The sequence below is a fragment of the Mchenga conophoros genome, linkage group LG10 (genome assembly GCF_057382185.1).
Source record: "Mchenga conophoros isolate Kocher_MC1m ecotype Shallow Benthic linkage group LG10, M_conophoros_male_GT1.1, whole genome shotgun sequence".
Lineage (NCBI taxonomy): Eukaryota > Metazoa > Chordata > Actinopteri > Cichliformes > Cichlidae > Mchenga > Mchenga conophoros.
Window position 1 is genome coordinate 23,409,925 of NC_140535.1, and position 24,917 is coordinate 23,434,841.

Here is a 24,917-nt window from a genome sequence, read left to right on the forward strand (position 1 = left end):
TCTGAAGCCATCTGTTTTCTGTCCAGTTTTACTTCCAGACTACAATATGGAAAAATGTGTCTTTTAGCTTTTACATTACATTACAGCTGATTTTAATTTGTGATGTTAAATGTAGAAATGTTAGCATGTTAGAAATAAACACCATCGGCATCCTAACTGATCAAACTGGCTGGGATACTAGTGACCAACCTCCTCACTGCAAATTTATCTTACGTTTGTCTTATGTTTTATCTTGTCACAGGAATACTGAAAGAAATGGTTGCCAAGCTGTGACGAGGGGAGAAGGAGAAGAGAGAACCTTGGGCAGCACTTAAATTTCCGCAACTTAACACTGCCCTCCTGTGGTATATCTAGTGAAGAAGAACAGATCGAGCTTAGTCACAGGGAATAGTAAGTATTTCGGTCCAGGATTTTTCAATAATATAATATAATATAATTATATTTTTTTCTAAAAATGTATATATTGTTATTGATTACATGCAAAAACTTGTTTTAATTAAAATTTTTAACACTATGTACTACAAAGCGACAACCAACAAATTAAGTAGCTACTTACATCATATTTTAAGGCATGTTTACTTAAACATGTTGCTGAATATACAAGCACAGGATAATCAGTTATAACCACAAAATGATAAATATCACATCTAAGCTTTTTTTAAATTGTTTGCTTGATTTTTTTTAAATTATTTTTAAGAGTGAACATTGTTCCATCCTTTGATAACATCACCACAATGGGGCCAGGAGAAACGCTGCTCTCAACATATTGTGACAAAACGTATACATTCACATGACTGGAGCTACTCATTCTGAATCTGAGGGCGACGTGTGGGAATGGGGTTATAGCTGCAGAAAAGTTTCCATGCAGGTGTAAAATGTTTTCAACATTCAAACAGATACTAGATGGTAGATAACACAAACACTGAAAGTGGCACAGAAAAGGCTGGCATTTTGTCATTTTGTCATTTTGTTTAAATAATTGGGGTCAACCATCCAAAAGCAACAGACTGTGCACAAGAGAGGTGAAGAAGAGAGTGCAGGGTGGAGTGTGTGGAGATTAGTGTCAGGGGTGATTTCTGACAGAAGGACAACAGCAAGAGTGAAAGGAATGTTTTACAAGATAGCAGTGAGGCCTGCTGTGATATATGGTTTGAAGATGGTAACACCTACAAAAAAAAAAAGAAGGCAGAGCTGCTAATATGCTAAAATTTTTAATGGGAGTGACCAAAATGGACATGAGTAGATCAGAGGGAAAGCTCAGGTTGAGCTGTTTGGAGACAAAGTTAGAGAGGCAAGGCTGAGATGGTCTGGACATGTGCACTGGAGTGAAAGCAGATGTAATGGAAAACATGTAGCAGCCAGGTTTATGGATGTAAATGTGAAGGAGGGTTAGTTTGAAAGTGGAGGATGCTAAAGAAAAGGTGAGATGGAGGCAGATGGTCTGCTGTGGCGATCCCTAAAGCGAGCAGCTGAAAGAAGAAGAGAAAGTTATGTCCTGTGTGGAGAAAGGATGAACTCATTCAGTGTATAGCAATGTTTTTATATTCCGAGTAATCAAATAAAACTAGTTAACTGAAAACAAACACGGTTTGGAAAAGTAACTAAAACTACACTGCACAGATATAAAACAAACGTTTAAAAAAGTGTTTTCAGCCTTGTTCTAGGTCGTGGATATCAAACTCATTTTACATGATGGGCCACATGCAGCCCATTTTAATCTTAAGATGACCAGAAAAGTAAAACTTTCCTTTCTGTCACTGTATAGAAATTTCATTGCATATTTAATCTTAGAGATATCTTAGTTAAAGAAAAGCAAGTGCAACTGCTACAGCAGCTTGTTTTTCTACACAATGAAGAAATGCTGACGTACAAAATGAAAGAAATCTGTCAGCAAAAAGCTTAAATTAAGAAATAAATATGTACAATTCCATTTTTATTTTTACTGTGGACACATTGAAAAAAAAAGTCTATATTTATATAGTGAAAACAATTTATTTTCTGTAATGTAATTTTTGATCTATTACTTAATTACTTTAGTGTAGTATGGCTGTGGGAGAGGCCTATCAGCATGAAAAGGTGTAAGACCTACAGTTAAAAGTCACATTTTCCAAAGCACTCCAGCGGGCAGGATTGGAGTCTTTGTTTTGGCCGATTCTGGCCCTTGGGCCTTATGTTTGACACCTCTGTTCCAGATATTACATCCGTTCCAGATATTAGAATCGAACAAATACCCCCATGTTGTGATAAAACGAGTAAAAAAAGTTATTACTTAAATGATAATTAAAAACTACAAAAAATACAATGAAATTAAACATTTGCACAATAAAAAAAATAACTGCAAAAGGGAAACTACTTTAAAAAGGGTGAAACGTTTGCAAAAGAAATAAACATATTCTAACTAATGAAACTAATAACTAACTTTAAGAACTTTCGACCATACTGTAACTTGCAGAATAAAACACAAACACGGGCTACAGATGGACAGATCTATGGCGTAAGCTTGCCGCTCTATGTTCATATTCTATATTGACGTTCCTCCTCCCGGAAGTCAGCCTCTGCCTCTCTCACGCTGCCTCCTTCCCAAGCAGCGCGAAAACTGTAGTTACATGTCCGAGTTGCACGGGGGTAAAAATTGTCTGTTGTGAGTTGAATTCACGTCGTATCTGTGGCTGTACACTACTGTTGTGAGCGAAATTAAACCCTGTGTCACGCTGCTGTGGCTCAGTGTGGCGCTAACTGCTAAAAACACTGCGACGTAGCATGAAAGCTAGCCTCCTGAGTTAACCAACACTTAGTAAGTACTTTGTTCTGCCAGCTTTCCAGATATACCCAATATACTGAACGTCGGGTACATGTTACTAAGATAGCTACTTTATTTAAATGTATCCTAAAAGAATATTTATTTCAGTTTATTGAACGCCGAAGCACCTTTGAAATAATTAATCACCGCTAACTCTGTAGTTAAGCTTTATTATAGTCTGTTGTTGAAGAAATTAATTAGCATAACAGGTAAAGATTCCAGTTTTCAGCTCAGGTCTTTTTAAGTCATCAAATATTATAGCGGAAGGTTTGTTTTGCTGAAAGACTTGTCAGTGTAGATTAGTGGTTACGCAGCACAAACTGATAACAGTTGGAAACCACAAACGCTGCAGCGAGCACATCATCTGATGTTAGTTATTCTTTTGATAAGACCTGTTTGTTAATGTGGCTACTGCCAATAAGAAACCAATAATCTGTCACTCCTACTATATTTCGTTGACTCACAGGGAAGAGAATCCCTGTGTGTCTTATTTTCATCACCTCTCCTTCTTTTCTCTTTCAGAAAGCAAAAATGTCAAAGATCGACAAGATGAGCATCCTGGGGGTGAGGAGCTTTGGGATTGAGGATAAAGACAAACAAGTCATCTCTTTCTTCACTCCTCTGACTGTTCTGGTCGGACCCAATGGAGCAGGGAAAACAGTACGAAAGCATTTCTGACAAAAGCAATACTTGACTTATCGAAACATGACAGCGAACACAAGGGTCGACATAGCACTTTTTGTATTTTCCAAAGGCTTACAGGAAGTTGAAGAATAATATTCCAGAATGATAAATGCTGCTGTCATGTATTCATTTCTTTTTGATGCTTTCAGACTATTATTGAATGCCTAAAGTATGCAACATCTGGAGAACTTCCCCCTGGATCTAAAGGAGGTGCATTTGTTCATGATCCAAAGGTTTGTTTGTGTTGAACTAAAAGTACATTTCTCTATTTCTGACTGCAGTGGTACACTTAAGACTCATAATGTGTGGCATGCATCTGAAATTACTTTTTGCAACAGATTTGTTTGTGTATTTGTAATATTTTATATGTTTTAAATGCAAATTTAATACTAGAAAACATAAGACAGGGATGAAGTGTGTGAAAAAGCCTGATTTAAGTCACTTGTGAAAATGACAAAACTCCTAACTGCTTGGTGCTAAATATCTTTATCAGGTTTAGTTTGTCTTCATACCTTAAGAATTGTTATGATTTCTCAAATTTAGCATTTTCTGAACATGTTAAAATTCAGTCTTAGCCTTTACATCTTCTTCAGGTCCTTGTTGGATGATTTTTTTCACCTTTATTCACGTATAGCGATGTTCATATGATTCCAGGATGCCCATGAGACGGATGTGCGTGCTCAAATTCGCCTCTTATTCTCAGATGTCAATGGAGAGAAAGTGACCATCCAACGCTCTATGTCATGCACTCAGAAGGCAAAAAGCTACACCTTCAAAAGCTTAGAGCAGGTCATTACCAGATGGAAGTAAGCCAAAATCTTATGTTTCTTATGTAAAGTTTTGTTTAAAGTAAAAAAAAAGAGAAATATTTGTGGATTGTATACTAAGGTTTCCTGACCTTTTTCTTATGCGACTGTCTATTATAATTCATCCAGAGATGGTGAGAAAGTCAGCTTGTCTTCTAAGTGTGGTGAGCTGGACCGGGAGATGATTTCTGCATTGGGTGTGTCGAAGCCTGTCCTAAATCATGTCATCTTCTGCCACCAAGAAGAGTCTAACTGGCCCCTTAGTGAGGGAAAAGCACTCAAAGACAAATTTGACTCCATTTTTGCTGCAACCAAGTAAATGGACGACACAAGTGTTGCATTACCCAGTTTTAGCCTAAAAGGAATTTCTGTTAATGTCAATTTCTCTCTCCTGATCAGGTATATCAAAGCTCTAGAGACAATGCGTCAGCTGCGACTCAAACAGAGTCAGACAGTCAAAGAGTGTCAGGTGGAGCTGCGCTACCTGAAGCAGAACAAGGAGAAGGCCCAGCAAATTCGAGAAACTGTGGACACCAAGGAAGCCCAACTGATGGCCTCAAAAGCCAGCGTCCAGCAGATAGAGAACCAGATTGAGCCGCTTGAGGTGGGCTGGTGTATGTGTGTTTTGTGTATTTATTTATTTGTTGGCTGCATATCCATGAGGCCAAGCTTCCATCCCATCACATTCCAAAGGTGCTCTGTTGGGTTGAGATTTGATGACGGTGGAGGCCATTTGACTGCACTGAACTCATTGCCATGTTCAGTAAGCCAGTTTGAGAAGATCTGAGCTTTGTGACAGTGTGTGTTATCCTGCCGGAAGCAGCCATCAGAAGATGGGCACGCTGTGGTCATAAAAGGATGGATATGATCAGCACTCAGAGAGGCGGTGGTGTTTAAACGATGCTCAATTGTTACAATGGAGTCCAAAATGTGCCAAGAAAATCTTGGCGAGTGGTTATTTAAGTTATTGTTGTCTGGAAGCAATCCAGTCATTCTCCTCTGTCCGCTTACATCAAAAGGCATTTTAAGCCAGAGAACTGCCGATCTCTGGAGATTTTCTCAGACCATCATCATCACCTTTCTTCCCCATTCTGAAGCTCAGTTTAAATTTCACCAGGCTGTTTTGACTGTGTCTGCAATGAATGTGTCTAAGTCTAAATGCATTGCTGCCATGCGATTTGCTGGTTACATACTTGTGCCACTGAGCAGTGCAAGAGGTTTACCTAATGAAGTGTATGTATACATGCATACATATTGTGGTGCAAGCAGATTTCAAACCTTGCAAGTATTTCTTCTTGAGTGGAAGAAGTTGAGGAACACGGATAAATTATTTGGGTGTGCTATGATTAAAAGTTTTTTTTTTTTTTTTTTAATCCTGTGTCAAAGCATATGGGTGCAATGAGCACCTTGGAAGGGGATAAAATATATAAAATAACTTAAATAACTTATTCTTATTAAATCAACTGACCAAATATATTTTTTATATTTCACTGCAAATACATCCCTGTAGGAGTCTGTTACAAGTTTATTGTATTTCACTGCAAATGAACAACCAGTAATGCTTTAAGTAACTTCATTCACTGAATCAGCTGAATAAAGCTTATAGCACAATAATATTTAAGGTATAATGGTAATCGTCTTTTTCAGAATCGACTGATGGATATTGACCTTAAACTCGGGAAAGTGATGAAGCTAGATAATGAGATCAAGGCTTTAGACAGCAGGAAGAAACAGATGGAGGAGGACAATAAGGAGCTGGAGGAAACAATGGAGCAGGTAATTTGATAATATACGTAGTATATATATATTTTTTTATTTTATTTTGTGATGAAAAACCTAAAGCAGAAGAACAATTAGGAATGACAACTTTTCGTAAAGGAGGAATGCCGGGATGAAAAAGACTGAAAAATTAAGTATGAGATAAATAATAAAATGCATGATCAAAGTTAATGAGGTTGTATTATTAATGTTTTTCTCCCTTATAATAGGCTTAATTATATTTATGTATTCATGTAAATATGCCAGACTTTGCCACACAGGCTAATTTTCTTCTGCAGGAAAAGCTTAGCAGTTGCCTCATTGTACTCTAGAGTCCACTTTGTATGATGTGTCATTATCTTCAGTGAGGAACTAATAAAAATTTAAAAAAAAAGCTACAGAGGGTGAATGAGATTGTTTAACTTAACAATGAGCCAGTTAACCTTTGGCTAGCATGACTACTCTATCTTTTCACTTCTGTTTGTTGGGTGATGGGATCTATTCCTATAGTTAACAGTATCAGGACTTTGAACTATATGGAACCAGAGCAATTGGGGCAGATTTATGACTGAAAGACCAAATTTATTACCACTATATACTGTTTTTATTTTAAAGCATTTATAAAAGCAGGTCCAAATGTCTATATTAATTACACTCGGTGAGCCACTCTGAAACCAGTTTACTGTGTGTGGCAGGTGTTTCAGGGTTCAGATGAGGAGCTGCAGGACATTTACCAGAACCACCAGGGGACAGTGAGGGAGAAGGAGCGAAGGCTGACCGAGTGCCAGAAGGAGCTGGAGAGAGCTGGCAGAGAGTGTCAGAGACTCAACAGAATCAAAGCTGAACTTCTGGGTGAACAAGGTACCCACAGCTGTACACCTGGTGCTACCAGGGTAGCTAAACATCTGTATCTGAATGTGAAAGCACACGCACGATTGAATATATTCCAGCATTCTGGCAGAATATCACACTCAATGCTAAATAAATGACAGCTGAAAATATTCGTATTATTAAGGCTATTTTTTTCAGCATAAACTTTATTTTTCTTTAGTACAAGACTAGCTTCTTACACCTATTTTGCTTTTGTTTTTCCTTCTTCCCAGGTCGTCTACAGTCGGAAGCTGACCACCATACACAAAACATCAGGAAACGTGACACTCAGGTAATGGGGGCACAGTCGCAGTTGTTGTAATGAAGGCTTTAAATGAATATAATCGAGTGACAGAGACTAGGAAAATTTCATCACAGCAGTGTCAAGCGAATGTTAGGTTGTTCCTTGAACAAATCACACATGTTGGTATATTTTTCCTCCCTTTTCCTCCCCTTTCCCACACAGGTTCGCTCTCTGTCAACCTACCTGGAGATGGAGGGCTATGACCGACCACCCTTCACTGCTCTTCAGCTTGAGAGCTTTCATCGTCACGTAACGCAGAGACTGGAGCAGGAAAAAGGGACACTTGGCCAAGTTATGGTAAGAAATTCTCAGTTGAAATAAAAAACCAAGAGTTTTCCTGAATTCATGTTATTTACAAACAGAGTTGAAAAACAAAATGGACAAGAATTCTTTTAAATATTTTCATTTTTTCATTTCTGGTTAATGCTGTTAAGCAGTGCTATTGTTTTCTCTCTGTCTGATCATCTGCAGAGACTCTTAATACATAAATATATCTTTATTATTCACTAGTGTCTTAGAAGGTTTTTCCATAAAACATTCAGTAATATAGACAGAAACTGTTAAGACGATGTTGACATTTCATGTGCAGTTTTCTCTTTTGTGAAAGATTTTAACTACTGAACACAAGAAGCCACTGAAAATTCCACTCTTACTATATTCACAGAAGTTTTTACATCACTCGTGAATTTTGGACTGTGCAATTAAAAATAAATATGCAGGTCATGTTCATGGTGCCTTATTCCTGCGTTTGCTTTTGTGTCATAAGGTCGATCTGCAGGAAAAGGAGCAGCAGAAGCAGCAGTCTATTGATGAAATGAGGGATAAGAAAACTGGCCTGGAGAGAACAGTGGAGCTGAAGAGAGACATGCAGGGAAAGAAGCAGCAAGAACTGAGGAGTGTCAGAGCAGAGCTGCAGAGGCTGGAGGGTTCGTCTACTCGACTGCAGGATCTGGAAAATGAATTGGCTAAAGTGGTGAGAGTATTTTGTTTTGCTGTGAATTTTAAAAGGTGGTTGTTTTTTGGTTAATTTGCAGAATTCCATATTAAGGATTACACTTTGTTTGGGGCACACAAAGCATGTGAACCTACACACAGTTATTCTGGAAAAAGATGTTGGTGCCCTCCCTACACATTCCCTCAAAAAATGTTTTTAATTTGTAGCATGTTTGACTCTTTATTCACACCAGACAAAGAAGTAACAATGCTCAGGTTGTAACTTGATGTTTTGTCAGTAATGGTGATAACACTCGAATAGGGCAGTGCCTTTGTTTTCATACGCACATGGCGGAAAAAGCATTTCGGCGACGGAGAATGAGAAGGCCGAAAGCAGATCATTGAATGAAACGGATGAACCAGAATTGGTTTGTAAAAATGCTGCAACTTCAGTGGTGTGGAACTGGTTTGGCTTTCGTCCGTCAGATACACCACAAAGCGCTATTTTTGGTAGAGCATGCTAGCAGGCCGTCGTTATTACCGTGTTTTTTGGAAAATACGGCACACTTAAAATCAATCCTTTGATTTTTCTGAAAATTGACAGTGCCCCTTATTATCCCGTGTGCCTTATGTATGACTTCTGGTTGTGTTTACTGACCTCGAAACGATTTTATGTCATACACGGTGCTCGAAAATCTGTCAAATGTTTTAGTACAACTTTGCTAAGCTACGAACCCGCACCGCTTGATGGGTTGTCGGAACATTACGGCTATCGTAGGCAGGAGCCTCGCGGAGTGATACGTACTGTGCTTCAACATAATATTACCGTATTGTGTGTGTGTGTGTGTGTATAACCTCTTTTTAAGTTTTGTGGATATTCTACATGGTTATGCTGAGGATATGTCGGCCAATTTCCACTGGAAATGCCTTTTGGTTAAACTGTCAGTAAGGAATTTGCATTTGTACTGTTAAATATTTATATAACTTTAATGCACATAAAAAAACAGCTGCTTGTTTAAGTAAAAATATATTGATGTTTTGGGGTTTTTTTGCACTAATAAAATTGTGGAGTCGTAAAGTATTTTGTCTAGTGTCAATTATATCATCAGTTATATCGTTATCGCAAATTTTCAAATGTATATAGTGATAAATATTTTTGGTCATATCGCCCTGCTCTACACTCGAATAACAGATAACAGAGAGGACACACAGAAAGGGAGTAAGACAGAGAGATATACATTTCCTGAGCTTTCTCGAAGAGATTGTTTGCATAATGTTCAGAAATTTTTTTGTCAAACAGTTGTGCATTAGTCCTGCGATTTGTTATTATCATTTTTGTGAATGAAGTTTTAAAATTTCTGCCATAGAAAGTTTAACTGGAACTATACTGCTGACACACTGTGGTCTTTTGTTGTATAATTGATGCCATTTTTTTCAATGTTTGTTTTCCTGTTCAGGAGCGTGAGCTGCAGAGTGCAATCCAGAACTCCAACGTGGAAGAGCTGAAGGCTGAGGTTTCGGAGCTCCAGAGAGAAAAAGCTGAACTTGACCGCAAACAGAGACGGCTAGATCAAGAGATGGAGACGCTCAACACACACATGACTGCACGCACGGAGATGGACATGCTGAAAAAGAATAAGGTAATGTGTCATCTACAGTTAAAGAAAAAGAGTCAACGTTGATTACTGCAGCCTTTCTTAGAGTTGACCCCCTCGAAGGTGATGTTAAAAAAATGTTGCAGAAACTCATCCAACTGTACTGTAGTGGTAGTAAAACCAAGTAACCCTGCATGGTAATCTAACCTTCTTTCTAACCTCTAACCTCCCTTCTTCGTCGTTCCCTTTTATGCCAGCTGCCACATCATGTTTCCTTTCTCTGTAGACTCTCATTTCTCCGTTTGCTCTTTTAATCTTTTAGGGCGAAAAGGAGGAGCAGGTACGCAAGTTCAAGTCCCGTCACAGTGAGGATCTGGTGTCCTTACTGGGCCACTTTCCCAACAAGAGAGAGCTGGAGGACTGGATCTATTCCAAGTCCAAGGAAATTAACAGCACCAGGAACAGACTTGCAAAACTCAAGTTAGCAAAATGCATTTACGTTGAAGCACACACACGATGAAAGAAAATGCTTTTAAAAAGACGTTTTTCAGAGGGACTGATTGGTGTTATATTGCTGTTTTTTCCTACATTTCAGTAAGGACTTGGCTTCAAGTGAGCAGAACAAAAGTCACATTTCTGCTGAGCTGCGTAAGAAGGAGCAGCAGTTAACCAGTGACGAAGAGAAGTTCTTCAATGTGTGTGGTAGTCAAGATCTAGACCAGGACCTGGGCAAACTGCAAGAAGATCTGGAGAAGATATCCAAACAAAGAGGTTAATGGCCTAAAAAATTAACTAGAATTGGCACCTTGGAGTTGACAAGATCCTTAATTGCAGTGTGGACCTTAACTGTAAACTATAAAAATGCCTCTTTTTCACTAGTGCTCTGGCTGCAAAATGTCCAGTTGTATAGAACTTACTTTGTCATAATTACTTTCCCAATAAGTTGCTAGTTGTTATTCCCGTTTTATATAGTGGTGTTCATTGTAATAACCCAATGTAGTGTAAAAATGAGGATAAAGCAGAGTAGCTACTTATTGATTAGTCCTTGATCATCATGTCTTGTCTAAAAAAAAAAAAAAAAAAAAAAACCCAAGATGGCCACAGCCAAAGTGCCAGACTTATTCTTTAAAACTTGGCAGATCAACAGGTGATGAACATGTCCATCATTAATATACATTTTATCTTTTATGTAGATAAGATGTTACAGAGGTTGATGAGGTTCATTCTAAAGAAATACAGAATCCTTTGTGTTGCTGGGTGGATTTAACAGGTTCAGTGTGTCGCTCTTTAAATGCATCTTCTGTGCGTTTGACTACATTATAAATTAATGTAACAACATCTTTCCATCTGCGCTATAATCTCGAGTGAATCAACTTTGTTAAAATTGGTTGACATATTCAAAAGCATCACACAATCAAGAAAAGTATTTCCTATTGAATATAACTATATATGTATTCTCTGGGTATGCAGTAAGTTAACCAAGGAAGTGATTACTTGACTTTAGTGTGTATGCCCATTTTAACTAAAAGCCTAATGTACAGTGTGGTTGGTTGGCGTCTTTTCTAGTAATAATTGGCAAATGATTAATAAATTTTCTCTTTCTGCACCTGTCCTGGTATAGCCATGCTAGCTGGAGCCACAGCAGTGTACACCCAATTCATCAGTCAGCTGACAGAGGACAGGGAGCCCTGCTGCCCAGTGTGCCAGCGGACGTTCCCCTCTGAGTCTGATCTGCAGGAGGTTATCAACGACATGCAGTCGAAGTTACGCCTGGTGCCGGACAAACTGAAAAATACAGAGCAGGACCTGAAGAGGAAGGAGAGGAAGAAAGATGAGATGATGGCTCTCAAACCTGTGAGGTACTGAACCAGAGGGGTCTCTGATCTGAGTTTGAGTGTTTTTTTTTCTGCTTCTAAACTCAAGTAAAAACAAATGTCAGGTGATACCCTCAACAATATTAGAACTAGAAAAAAATTGAAAAAATAAAGAGTAATAAAAAATAGAAGACCAGAACTGTTGTTGTTTAGCATCATAGTAATTTAAAACTCTACCATAAAACAGTGCAAAGAACAAATCCCTGATGTCTTTTCTGTAGTCACCCAGTTGTAATAAGCAAAAGGCATTTAAGCAGCACTGCATATAGACTGATAAACACCAGTCTATAGGACTGTGTAGCATAAGGTTCCTATACTGAGTTTGATTTTTTAAATAAATAAATGACCATAAAAGTAAATATCTTTAATTGATTTTTCCAAAATTTACAGAGTTACCATTTTTCTTCCTAACAAGGAAATAAATTAGCCTGTGGACAGTCTCTTGTTCTCTTTCCTTTCCAGTAGATGGAGCTAGAGTGTCATAGTTCTAAATTCTGGACACACACACACACACACACACACACACACACACACACACACACACATACAGTGTGTGTTAAATCTCTGAGATGAACATAGTTTAGTAAGCCAACAGACACTTTTTTGTTGTTGTCAGGACAACCTTTCATGTTAACTTTTATAGTGAGTGTGATGATAGTCAGAGAAACATGTATACAAAAAACGAAAACATTTCAGTGTCATATTTACAAATAATCTTATGTAAATAGTCACGTACTTAAATTTTTCGAGGGTTTTCAGCCCCACCTTGTGGCTGCCTGTACATTATGTTTGCTTCGTTTTATTAATGGAGATGGAAAAACTTTTCTCAGCTGCCATCTTTCAAAGGGTGTGAATATTCTGCTACAGGGCCGTGTGACAATGTATCCAATGAGTTCATGTGAGCTGATTTTATGTGTGCATACTTAATTAATTCACCTTATATAGCTGTGATCTCTACAACCAGAGTCTGAGTCGAGCCTCTGAGTCATCTGATATGCCATTACTTTTTCGTTTGATTGTATTATCATATGAGGCACAGCCTGTCTTCAGTGACCCTGCAATGCACCAAATGTCTTGGCTGCCTGTGGTTCAAATTCAGGACACTGAAGTAGGCCAAGTGTCTCTCAAAAGGGATGTTTGTTTTTATTAGGTCTCTTTAACTTGGAAGCAATAAGATGATTAAATGCTCAGCTAAATGTAGCTAAACTCATTAGTAGGTGCAGCTTTACAGTGGAAACACTAGATAAAGTTAAATTAGTTAACTCTGATGAGTGTTTCCACTTAAGTTAAGTAGAAACACTAGTTTAAGAGGTGTCCCCTTTTAGCACATATAGTATGGCCACTGTGTGTCGTGGGACAGGATATCTTATATTATATGTGTGTTATCTCTCTCCTCTCCTCTCCTCTCCTTCAGAAAACAGACATTATAGACACAACAGTTGATAACTTTCAAGAGTTTCACAAAGTTATCAGCGGTTTGTTTTCCTAATGTTTTCAGGTGGGCTATTCCACAGTTTGGGACATAAAAGTCAAAAACTGTAGTAGCAAACTTCTGAAAATCTATTTATGAAGATAAAATGCAGTAATCTTTTTGTTAATGTCTTTTTGTTAATGGGGGTGGCTGTAGCTCAGGTGGCAGAGCAGGTCAGCCACTAATCAGAAGGTCGGTGGTTCGATCCCAGGCTGCCTCCTGCCTGCATGCCAAATATCCTTGGGCAAGATACTAACCCCGTGTTTGCCTACTGGTGGTGGTCAGAGGGCCCGGTGGCGCCAGTGTCCGGCAGCCTCACCTCTGTCAGTGCGCCCCAGGGCAGCTGTGGCTACAATGTAGCTTGCCATCGCCAGTGTGTGAATGTGTGTGTGAATGGGTGAATGACTGAATGTAGTGTGAAGCGCTTTGGGGTCCTTAGGGACTAGAAAAGCGCTATACAAATGCAGGCCATTTACCATTTACCATTTAAATGTATGGCCAGATAGTTCAGTACATCATTGTCATGGTAACAAATGTTATGCTGTCTGATAAGGGTGGTAAATAGCAACATGTACAGTAATGTGAGAAATGTAACTACTGTCAACTTCAATGACAACTGCCGTGTAGAACATCACAGAGTGATACTCAATCTCCGCCAAAGATGAAGAATTTCCTGTCAGTGATACGTGATTTGAGCCATTCAGGAACGTTATCTGAAAAATCTACCCAGCGATTACACAGTCTCTCAAAGGCTGCCTTTATTCAAGTGAAATGAGGTTAGCAACCTTATCAGAATTGTTAGTCTGAGAACACTTACCTTTTTGTGGGATGTAGTACACCTTTTTAAAGCGTTTTTCTTTTTACATGAATTCAACTTTGTCAGATAACAAAAGGTTGACTATTGGTTTATAAATTAGTATATTAACAGCCATTTCTATGACAGAGACTGATGAAAAGGTGGTTTTTCACAAGATGAATCGTGAGAACTGTGGGGGTTTAAGAGTTTTCTTTTTTCCCCGCACCCCCACCATCCGCTCAAATGCCCTTAAGGTTTATTTTGGTTTGGTTTGGTTTTTTGGGGTGGAGATTGACGTCTTTTAACTATTAATAATGTTGAATAATAATTCTGTTGTGTTCTGCAGTTGTATATTATAATAACTCAAGTGTACGTACGACATGACTCCAAAACTCTTCTTTCATAGTTTTGTGACAGATATTTGAAAATGTGCCTCCAAATATGCTTGTAGACTTTAATAACAAGGTGTCAAAAGGAGACATTGTTGTACATACAGGTTTTTAATAAGTGTCACACTTTCAAAGTATATTTACTTTTCATTGTCATGTCTCTCAGACAGTCCATTGTACAGCTTCAGGAAAAGGAGCTACCGGAGTTGAAAAACCGTCTACAGACTGTGAATAGAGAAATTGAGAGGTTGAAGGGTGACGTGGAGGAGCAGGAGACTCTGCTTGGCACGCTGATGTCTGAGGAAGAAACTGCCAAGGCCTGCTTGCAGGACATTTCTCTCATGGACAGATATCTGGTATTAACCTCCTGCCTGTCGTTCTGGACTTGCACTTATATCTTTCCTGATCTCTCTTTACCCAGCTTAAACCTTTGTGGGCCTTTGTTTTCTCACCTTTCTTCATTCTCTTCTTTATTTTCCTGATATTTAATTGGCTATAAATTATTCTTGTTGATTGATGTTGTTATTAGAGTTCCATTTAAGCAATGTCCTTTTTTGGATTTTCTTTTGCTTTTCAGATGGACCTTAAGGACGTGGAGAGGAAAATCGCTCAGCATGCAGCAAAACTCCAAGGAGTAGACCTGACCAGAACCACACAACAAGTCAGTCAGGAGAAACAAGAAACTCAGCACAAGTTAGACACCAGTAAGATGACACAAAGCAAGCACATCCATTCACGGGGAAATTGTGTCTCTTACATTCTTAATTTTCTAACTTTGGCACTCAAAATCTTTTATTTCTTTCTTTTTTTTAATTTAAGAATTTGGCTCAATTATCATGCTCTGAGGACCTACATAAGGAGTGTGACTGGGAGGGGGGTATGAAGATATAGAAGCAGTTATTCGAGAAGGGCTGTTTTATTGATTTCGCTCAAACACTAGATTACTTTTCTCACTGAAACAGCTTAAACAGTTTTACTGCTTTGATTCTTTGCTCATACCGAGGCTGCTAGCCATTTGTTAGCTTCTTTAAGATGTCCTCGTTCAGCCTGTTGACGATCATCTAAGTTACTGATTGGATTTATTGTTAAAAACATTTTTGTTCCACCTGCGATTTACTCTCATATAACTGATCGCTTGCACCGCTGTATGCATGTTGTTCATGAATAAAATGGTATGCATTGACCCTGCCGGTCATCAGTGACCAAAGATGCTGGAAATCGTGTGATATGAGTCCCTGGCTGGTTTGTTGATGTGTCTCTAGTTGCTAGTTGTTTTTTCTTTCTCTTTACCTCTTTGTATATTTTCAGCTTCCAGCAAGATGGAGTTGAAACGTAAGCTGATCCAGGACCAGCAGGAACAGATACAGATGCTTAGAAGTGCAGTGAATGAGACACGAGCAGAAAAGCTCCAGCTGAGCAGTGACATGCAGAAACAGCAGCAGCTGGAGGAGCAGTGTGCCGAGTTCACCACTGAGATCCAATCCTTGACCAGAGACATCAGGGTATTTTTTTTTTTATTTTTTTTTTGTGCTTACATATTTTATATTCACATGAAGATTAAAATGTTTCACACTTTATTCTCATACTCTTAATACAAAATAACAGAAATGTACCATAATCATACAATCAAGTCTTATATATTCATTATATATGGCTACCAGATGTTTGGTGAACATTGTTTATTTTTAGTTGCATGGTTTAAAAAAAAATTCTATAAATTTTCTATGTTGTCCCTTTTTTGTGTGTGGGTTTTTTTTCCTGTTCCACTTTGTGGTTTACCAGGAGGCAAAGGAACAGCTGTCCCCTCTGTCTGCCACTCTGGAGAAGCTACAGCAGGAGAAACAAGAGTTGCTGGAGCGCAAGAGGCAGAAGCAGGAAGAAGGGCAGGAGAAGGTGGGCACAGTCTCACTTTTGTCTCTTTTGGAACGTGCTTTCTCTATAATGAAAAAACAGCACAGAACTTTACATTTACTTTACATTTTTCATAGTTTTTTGTATTGTATACACACACACACACACACACACACACACACACACACACACACACACACACACACACACATACACATATTAATAGATAATGACAGAGCATTATGTTTTTGTAAGACCTTTGTTCTGCCACAAATAAACTGTGAATATCTGTTCATCTAAGTCTGAATTCTGACTGTGTTTCTGACAGATCAGCTCCATTAAAGAGAAATTAAAGGCGATCACCACTTTGGAAAAAGACATCACTAAATATGTCGATGAGGGCAAAGATGAATATAAAGAGGTAACATGTTTGGCATTGTTGTACAAGATGCATCACAACCCCCACCCCCAGTGATTTATTCTGTGACATATATTGAATTGTAGCCTCGGAGTAAAAGGTACGCATATATTTTATATAACTTTGAAACACCAACTTTTTCATTTTAACACTTTAGCATTGTTTCTTGTGAGATTAGCTGTAGAAGCTTGACTGTAAATGTGTTGATTTTATTATTTCTGAATGTGTTTAACCCTTTCACGGACCCTATCATTGCAGCAAAAAGAGTCTGAGCTCCATGAAACTAACACTCAGCTCCATGAAGCTGAGAAGCACAAGGAGAAAATTAATAAGGAAATGGGAAACATCCGTCAGGACATAGACACTCAAAAGGTACAGGACAACAGAGCAAACACTGTTTCATGTTTCGTAACTTTAAAACGAAGTTAAGAAACTTTATTTTAGATTCGCCTAACTCTAGCTACATGAGTACGGCAAGCACTTTTTAAAAGTTTAAACCTTCTTAATGAATCCTAGGTCCAGGAGCGCTGGTTACAGGACAACCTGACATTGAGAAAACGTGTTGAGGAGTTGAAAGAAGTTCTGGGTAAACGTGAGGCTCTTATGAAGGACATGGGCAACATGCAAGTCATGCAGCTACGCAAGTAAGAGCACCACACCCATTATCAATTTTCCACATGATTGGTGAAGCAACCAAGCAATTAAAATAGTTTCAGGCTCCGTCACATCAGAAATGCCACACTTAACACTTGTAAATGTTACAGAGCTGTTTGTAGTATTTTAAATTCCTTCCCTTCATCTCTTTCTGTGGTTTTCCAGAGAACGGCGTGAAGCAGAGCGCAAGCTGGAGGATTTGAAAAGAAACCGCAGTATTGCATTGGGCCGACAGAATGGCTTTGAGGAGGAGATACTGCATTATAGGTGAAACATGCAGATATGCGGCACTTACACATACAGAGCTTACTCTATACACATATGGTCATGCAGAAAATGAGGAAATAATACAGATAAGAAAACTGATTGGAAAATTGTGGAAAAACATGATATCCCAAAAGCAGCTGTCCATTCAGGTTCTGTGTAAAACAAATGAGGATGACAAGAAGTGAATCTCCAATAGATCTTCCATCCCGAGAGACGTTGAGCTAATTCAGTAGAAATAAATGTTATCATATAATAAAAACACAGCATGATTAACCATTATTGTTGATGTTTTTCGCAGCAATAACACCTCTGCTATATCTGTATATATTCTGGATTAGACTGCTGTGAATTAGAACTTTATTTGTTTTCATTTATAAATACTGTGTATTGTTCAGATCCCTGTCAGAATATTAATACCAATACTTATGTGTACCATAGAGTGTACAGCCGAGTGTGTGAAGTCATCCTATTATGATACACCTCTGTCTGTTTGTCCAAGAGTTTCTCCTCTATGATCAGGTGTTCAGTAACCAAGGCACACAGGTACATCTTAGGACCCCAGAGGTTCTTAGCCACCAACCCATTTTTACCATTTCTGAGCCTGCAACATGTCATTTTCCACAATTGTAACGTCGGATTATAAGGTGCACTGTCAAGTTTTGAGAAAATTAAAGGCTTTTAAGAGTGCCTTATAGTCCGAAAAATACGGTAATAACGACGGCCTGCTTGCATGTTCTACAAAAAAATGTGCTTTGGAGCTATCTGATGGACAAAAACCAAACCAGTTCCACGTCACTGAAGTTGCACCATTTTTACAAACCAATTCTGGTTCATCTGTTTCATTCAACAATCTGTTTTAGCCTTTCTCATTCTCCGTATGTGTGTATGAATACAAAGGCACTCCGCATGCGCGTTTTATCCACATTCTATCGTGAATTTTCATTTTCTTGTCATTGCCTAACATTACAGCGGTATTACCTTTAACGGTATAATATGGCCCAGCCCTACTGGGAAGGATCTGGCATTTGACTCTAATGACATGAATGTGGTGGAGCATAACTGGACTAATATTTTGCTGTATTTAAGGGCTGTATCAAACATGAAATAATTGTAAAAATGTACTCAAAGGCAATGGGATGTTAAGCTATGTGAATTAGTCCAGCTTACAAAATCCACTTTTCAAGCATGTAATTTGACATGTGTAGGTAAACCATAAGGCACATAAATATGCAAACATAAAATAAGAGGTAAGTTAAGATCATCTTTTATCGTCTCAGTGTATATTTGATTGAACAAAATCTTGCATACCAATTTTTCATTTTACACTTGATGTTGGCAAACATTGTCTGAGTGTGTGAAATACACCAACAACATTTAGAGTAACCTTAACGCTCTCTGGTCGCTATGGTAACAGTTAAATATTTCTTTCAAAATAAGACACAACTACAAAACAAATATAAAGTACTTGAAAATATCTAATTCGCCATAATGCTAAATCAACAAGAGCCCTGTTTCTCTGCAACGAGACGATCCCACCTGGGCGTAATGGGGGACAGTGACACCTGAAGTGTGTTGCTTATGCTTAGTCTGCTCCACGATTTTGTTTTGGTAGCTGTAACTGCAGAAAACTCCGCTTCACACAGATATGATGTTGGAAATGGAAACATAGTTTTTAGTGCTGTTGTGGCAATCTTGGGGTATTCTGCCACAACTTTTATCCAGAATACCGGCAAAGTTGATGTCTCGAACATACTTTTAAGGCCTGTTGTGATCTCCAACAGTTGATCTTCTTCTTGCACAGACATGCTGGATTCACCCGGTTTATTGACAAATGGGTCGCAGATCCATTCCGTGTCAGTTCGTGGGTCTTTTGTGATTAGGAAGTAGCACTCGAACTCTTTTAAAGGCAAAGACAGGTGATCGTGCATGAGGAAGTTATTTATTTTTTCTGTGTGGCCGGTACCAAAAAAAGAAAATTTATTCATAACACACGGGAAAAGACCCAGGGAAACAGAGTTAACGATAAAAACCCTGAAAACCACAAATTTCGCATCTGCGCCTCAACTCTCGCGGCCCAGTACTAAATGACCAGGGGTTGGGGACCGCTGCGTTAGACGACTGACATCTAATGCACTAATACTGTAGTACTGATGTGTCCTAGTGTACTAAAAATGGTTTAAGTTAAAGTTAAGTTATCAAAGCCCTGGGTAGTGTTGAGAAACAGTAACAGAAAACCATGTCATTCTCTATTATTCAACGATTTATCATTAAACTAAAAGTGCAATTTGAAAATATTGCTTACAGGAAAGAGCTGCGAGAGGATCAGTATGACAAAGCTGATGAGCGCTACAGAAACAAGATGATTACAATGAGGACCACAGAACTGGTCATCAAGGACCTGGATCTCTACTACAAGGCTCTTGATCAGTAAGTTTTGTCCTAACATATGCATATATACAGCTTGTGGTTATTAACAAAAAATAGTTCTCCATACATAACATCTGATTTATGGTCTTCTTTTAAAATTCTGTAAATAGTTTTCATTTGACAGCTTTGTTGAATAAAGAAAGATTTCTACCATATTTTGTGATACTTTGCAATGTCAACAGGAAATGACAGTGTCAACTGATGCAAATTATCGCAGTTCTATCTTGTGCAGATTTTTGTGCTTTTCCCTCACGTATAAGAGAGTGTCACTTGCAGAAACATGGCTAAGCAGTTTAGTCAGCTATTTACTCAGCTTGGGAAAATGGAAGTGTATGGTGACACATACTGAAACAGATGAGATTGATTAGTTTCAGGGTAAAACCACAGATAAATAACATGAAATGCATAGTGAAATGTGTGTCAGGAGTTCAAAGTTTTTGACACATTCCCTTGTATTAGAACAGTAACTTGTTAATGTGAGACTTGTGAGTCTTCATCAGAGATCAAGAAGTGCTATACATGCTACACAAAATATACATAATACATATCTATGAGTGAGTCTACAATAAATATAAACAGATATACGCAATAAAAACCATAAACCTCAATTATAAATATACAAACCTCAGTTTAAAAAAACAAAAATCATTAAATAAAAAAAATTTATAGAAGTAAATGTGTCTGTGTTTGCACAATAAAAAGCCAGGATAAAGCAAGTAAAAATAAATAGGTTTTTTCAGCGTTTTCAAAATGACTGAGAGATTGCGCAGCTTTACTGTGAGAAAGCAGATTGTTTCACAGATAAACAGGCCCTATCACCTCTGCTTATTAGCCTCTCTCTAGAAATGTCCAAGAGCTGTTGTAGACATCAGGGCTCTGGTAGGACTACAGGGCTGTAAAAGTTGAGTTAAGCAGGGTGTTGTAAACTTCAGACATTACATGGAACCTTTCTTTCTGAGTTGATGTACTGTTTGCATTGTTGCAGTTTGAACAGTACTAGTAGGTCTTGTGTCAGAACATCATTAACTAGTTAGGCCTTAATTGGACGTCTATGCATATCTGAGGGAAAAAATTCACTTGCTTCAATTTCAAACTTCGCTTAGAGGGAGGTTCATTTCCACATCAAAGTATAGTTTTATTAATATCTGCTGAGATGTGTTCTTCTTCAGTCACACTTAACATCTACACTAAAAATTTCATTTTATAAAATGTTGGATTCATGGCTGCTGGTTAGAAAGTGCAAACCAACTTTCCAAGTCTATTAATTTTTTTTATGTCACAAGATGGTTTAAATGAAAGAAGGGGGGGGGAACCTCAATGTGACCTAGTAACATACACGACCAGTCAAAAGTTTGGACACACTTTCTCATTTAATGGATTTTCTGTAAGTTAATTACTTTCTACATTGTAGATACATACTGACGACACTAAATATATGAAGCAAGATATGGAGTCGTGTAGCAAAAAAAAAAGAAGCTCTAAATAGGTTTTATTTTTTAGATTCCTCAAAGTAGCCACTCCTTGGTTTGTTGACAGCCTTAGCCTTCTGTCAGTGAGCTTCATGATGTAGTCACCTGAAATGGTTTCACTTCACAGGTGAGCCTTGTCAGGGTTCATTATTGGAATTTCTTGCCTTCTTAATGGGGTTGGGAGCATCAGTTGTGTTGTGCAGAAGTCAGGTTGGTACACAATAGCCCTATTTGACAATTGTTAGAATTCATCCCAAAAGGTTGATTATTTTCATCTGGATGTAGCATTTACAGTGGGAGAAATGTTTTGTCATTGTGGTTGTTGATCAGTGGTCTTGCAATTTGCAAACTAATGATCAAGGAACTGACCTCACAGCCATTTGTCCATTCAGTTTCAGTCATTGTATAAATGTACTGTTTATAAGGTTGGGGAAACCTGCAGTCAGCTGAGACTAAATAAGTCACTTGGATGAGTGATGGATTGTTTCTCCGAATGAAAACGTTCCATCCAGACAAACAGAAGCAACCTTTTGACATTTACTTATCTGGATGATTGAGCATGTGTCAAGGCATGTTAGATTTCGTATTATGGCAAGAACCAATCAGCTAAGTAAAAAGACTGCCCATCATTACTTTTAAAAACTGAAGGTCAGTCAGTCCAGGGAATTGCTAAAACTTTGAATGTGTTCCCAAGTGTAGTCACAAAAACCATCAAATGCTACGACAAAACTAGTTCACACGAGGACCAGCCCAGGAAAGGAAGACCAAGAGTTACCTCTGCTGCTGAGGATAAATAGAGTCCTAGTAGCAGTCTCCTCTAAACATCAAATGTGCAGAGGAGACTGCGCAAATCCGGCCTTTATAGTCAAATAGCTGCTAATAAACCACTTCTAAGGAAAAGCAACAAGCAAAAGAGATTTGCTTGGACCAAGAAAAACAAGGAATGGACATTAGACCAGTGGAAATCTGTGCTTTGGTCTGATGAGTCCACATTTGAGATCTTTTTGTTCCACCCCCGATGTCTTTGTGCGACTCAGAAAAGGTGAACGGATGGTCACTACGTGCATGGTTCCTACCGTGAAGCATGGAGGTGTGATGGTTGGGGGTGCTTTGCTGGTGATACTGTTGGGAATTTGTTCAAAATTGAAGGCACACTGAATCAGCATGGCTACAAAAGCATCCTGCAACATTCCACAGTCACCTGTGGCAAATTCAGATGGTTTGGGATGAGATGGACTGCAGAGTGAAGGCAAAAGGGTCAACAAGTGCTCAGCATGTCTAGGAACTCCTTAAAGACTGTTGGAAAACCATTTCAGGTGACTACCTCATGAAAGTCATGGAGAGAATCCCAAGAGTGTGCAGAGCAGCAATCAAAGGGTGGCTGTTTTGAAGAATCTAAAATATTGAGCATGTTTTCACACTTTTTGTTTACTTCATAATTCTATGTGTTCATTCGTAGTTTTGATGCCTTCAGTGAGAATCTACAATGTAAATAGTCATGAAAATAAGAAAAAAAAACGATAAAATGACATGTGTCCAAACTTTTGACTGGTTGTATAAGTTGGTATCTGACATAGCAAATGTAGAGCAGGTCATCCAGATTAAATTAAAACATGTCACGATTTCATCTAAGGGCGTGCAAAGTCAATCTTACCAATCCTAGTTGATGTAATCACAAATTTATACATACTATTCTGATTTATATTTTTACACAGCTCAAAAAATGTATACATGTGTAAATATTACCACTTTCCTGCCTACATGAAGAAATATTGGTAAGTTTTATGCACGTCTTCTGTCCTAAAAAGCTTTTGTAGTTTTACTGTAATGACACATCTTGTGCTTGTCTTCCTGATGAGGCTCTTTGAATTTACGTCACCAGAACTACCGCAGAGTTTTTAGCTTCATAGCTGGAACGTCAGCAGCATTGACAGGGTGGGAAGTGATGTCAGTGTCTTCCAGTACTTTGAGTTGGTGGCCGAGTGCAGGCTGAAATCTGATACAGTTTAACTGGTATTGCATAGTGACGTTTTTATTAACTTTATCTTTTTTTTTTACTGTTTTGGAAAAATCTTTATCTAAGTATTCCTTATTAACCTAAATTCATCAAAATTTTTGGAAGAAAAATGTTTTAAAAGAATTCTAACTAAATTAAATCAACAGGGCATTGCTTACACTTTTACATTGTGTTGCATTCCTGTTAATTAATCTTTGCAGTCAAATAAGGTGTTTATTTTGTTTGCCTTTCCTAGAAGCAAGCTTTAAAGTTTGCTTTATGATGGATGTGAATAAAACTTGTAGTAAAGCTACAACTGAGAGATCCTTCTCTTTTTCATCTGCCTTGTTTTGCATACATGACAGCTATTGGGACTTTGGAAAAATAATCACATTATTTTTTGTCCATGGGGTTGATCATTTCTGTGAGGTCTGAAAGTACTTCTTTTGCTTAGTGGACAGCATGCCAAATGGAATGCACTTGTGTTGGTGATTTCAGTGTGTCTTTGTGGGCTCAATAGATGTGCAGATATGCAGGTCTGTTATCCGTAGTATATCACTTCAGTCAAGTGCATTCAGGAAGCATCATGTCTCGCAGGCCAGCAAACAGCTGTGATTGGCACGCCATCAAGCGGTGATTTGAAGAGCGCTTGAGTGCTTTTGCTTTGCGCTTTGTTGGCATAGCACACATTTGAAATATTATTTGATCATGTTCATTTAACTCATTCACTGCCAGCCATTGGCAGTGAATGAGTTAAACCCATTGACTCATTCACTGCAAGTGACGGCTATAGACGTCAATGGCAGTGAATGAGTTAATTGTGGGAAGCAAAATGTCTAATTGTACAGCCTATTAATAACAAGCAGGGCTCGCTTTACCCCAGAGGATGGTGCTTCCAAGAATTTCAACTAGATCACAGGGCAGTTTTCCACTTGATGTGTTACATCACATCAGCTTGTCCAGATAACCTCTGTTTTTTGACGTTGACTGAACGTATTGCCTCCTGTGGTGGTCTTGTTGACGCCTCAGTGAAGGGAAAAAAAAAAGATTACTTCACTGTCTTGCACGAAGTAGGTGGCCTTTAGTCATTCTATAAATAAAATAATTTGAAAATGAGTCATGTCTTTCATGTGAAGTACCAGGCTCTTGAGTAACTAAACAGATTCTATGGATTCCAAAAAGCAGATTAGTTTTAAATTAATATATTAAAAAAGCTAGTTTTGCTGCTCAACTTCTTCGTCTATTTTTATAGTTGCCTTTATAATGCTGTTAATTTATCTTGGGAAAACTTTTTTCAAGACTCTATGTGACTGCATTCATAAACTACAGCTATGAATCATTTGCACATTTTATTTTAAACTTTAATAATGTTTCATCAGTTTCAATGAAAGGTCATTGGTTTTTAGTTCTGACACTTTGCTACTGCATGCTTTTTATCTTTAGAAAAATATATATATTGACCTGCCTAATAATGCTAAATTACACCTATAATTACAATTTGCAGACTAATTAGCAGCCCGATTTACATAATGCAACACTTGCAAAAGTTAAGTTT

The 24,917-nt window shown here is 38.2% G+C and overlaps 1 protein-coding gene across 2 annotated transcripts in view; it reads left to right on the plus strand.

Moving 5' to 3' along the window:
- Window positions 1-257: 257 nt before the first annotated feature.
- rad50 (RAD50 homolog, double strand break repair protein) overlaps window positions 258-24,917 on the plus strand; it is a 32,654-nt gene continuing 7,994 nt past the window's right edge. Inside the window, exons 1-24 of one of the 2 annotated variants that reach the window (XM_085289479.1) lie at window positions 258-390; window positions 3,323-3,460; window positions 3,634-3,717; window positions 4,139-4,290; window positions 4,420-4,605; window positions 4,690-4,894; window positions 5,938-6,066; window positions 6,744-6,909; window positions 7,152-7,210; window positions 7,385-7,519; window positions 7,989-8,195; window positions 9,613-9,795; window positions 10,073-10,230; window positions 10,346-10,521; window positions 11,372-11,609; window positions 14,447-14,636; window positions 14,858-14,984; window positions 15,589-15,782; window positions 16,063-16,173; window positions 16,460-16,552; window positions 16,808-16,921; window positions 17,066-17,193; window positions 17,369-17,470; window positions 19,775-19,897. In XM_085289479.1, the coding sequence (XP_085145605.1) occupies window positions 3,332-3,460; window positions 3,634-3,717; window positions 4,139-4,290; window positions 4,420-4,605; window positions 4,690-4,894; window positions 5,938-6,066; window positions 6,744-6,909; window positions 7,152-7,210; window positions 7,385-7,519; window positions 7,989-8,195; window positions 9,613-9,795; window positions 10,073-10,230; window positions 10,346-10,521; window positions 11,372-11,609; window positions 14,447-14,636; window positions 14,858-14,984; window positions 15,589-15,782; window positions 16,063-16,173; window positions 16,460-16,552; window positions 16,808-16,921; window positions 17,066-17,193; window positions 17,369-17,470; window positions 19,775-19,897 (3,389 nt within the window). In that variant the 5' untranslated portion in view covers window positions 258-390; window positions 3,323-3,331. Of the gene's footprint in view, window positions 391-2,552; window positions 2,795-3,322; window positions 3,461-3,633; window positions 3,718-4,138; window positions 4,291-4,419; window positions 4,606-4,689; window positions 4,895-5,937; window positions 6,067-6,743; window positions 6,910-7,151; window positions 7,211-7,384; window positions 7,520-7,988; window positions 8,196-9,612; window positions 9,796-10,072; window positions 10,231-10,345; window positions 10,522-11,371; window positions 11,610-14,446; window positions 14,637-14,857; window positions 14,985-15,588; window positions 15,783-16,062; window positions 16,174-16,459; window positions 16,553-16,807; window positions 16,922-17,065; window positions 17,194-17,368; window positions 17,471-19,774; window positions 19,898-24,917 lie in introns of those variants that run through there. The other variant, XM_085289478.1, reaches the window with a different exon arrangement.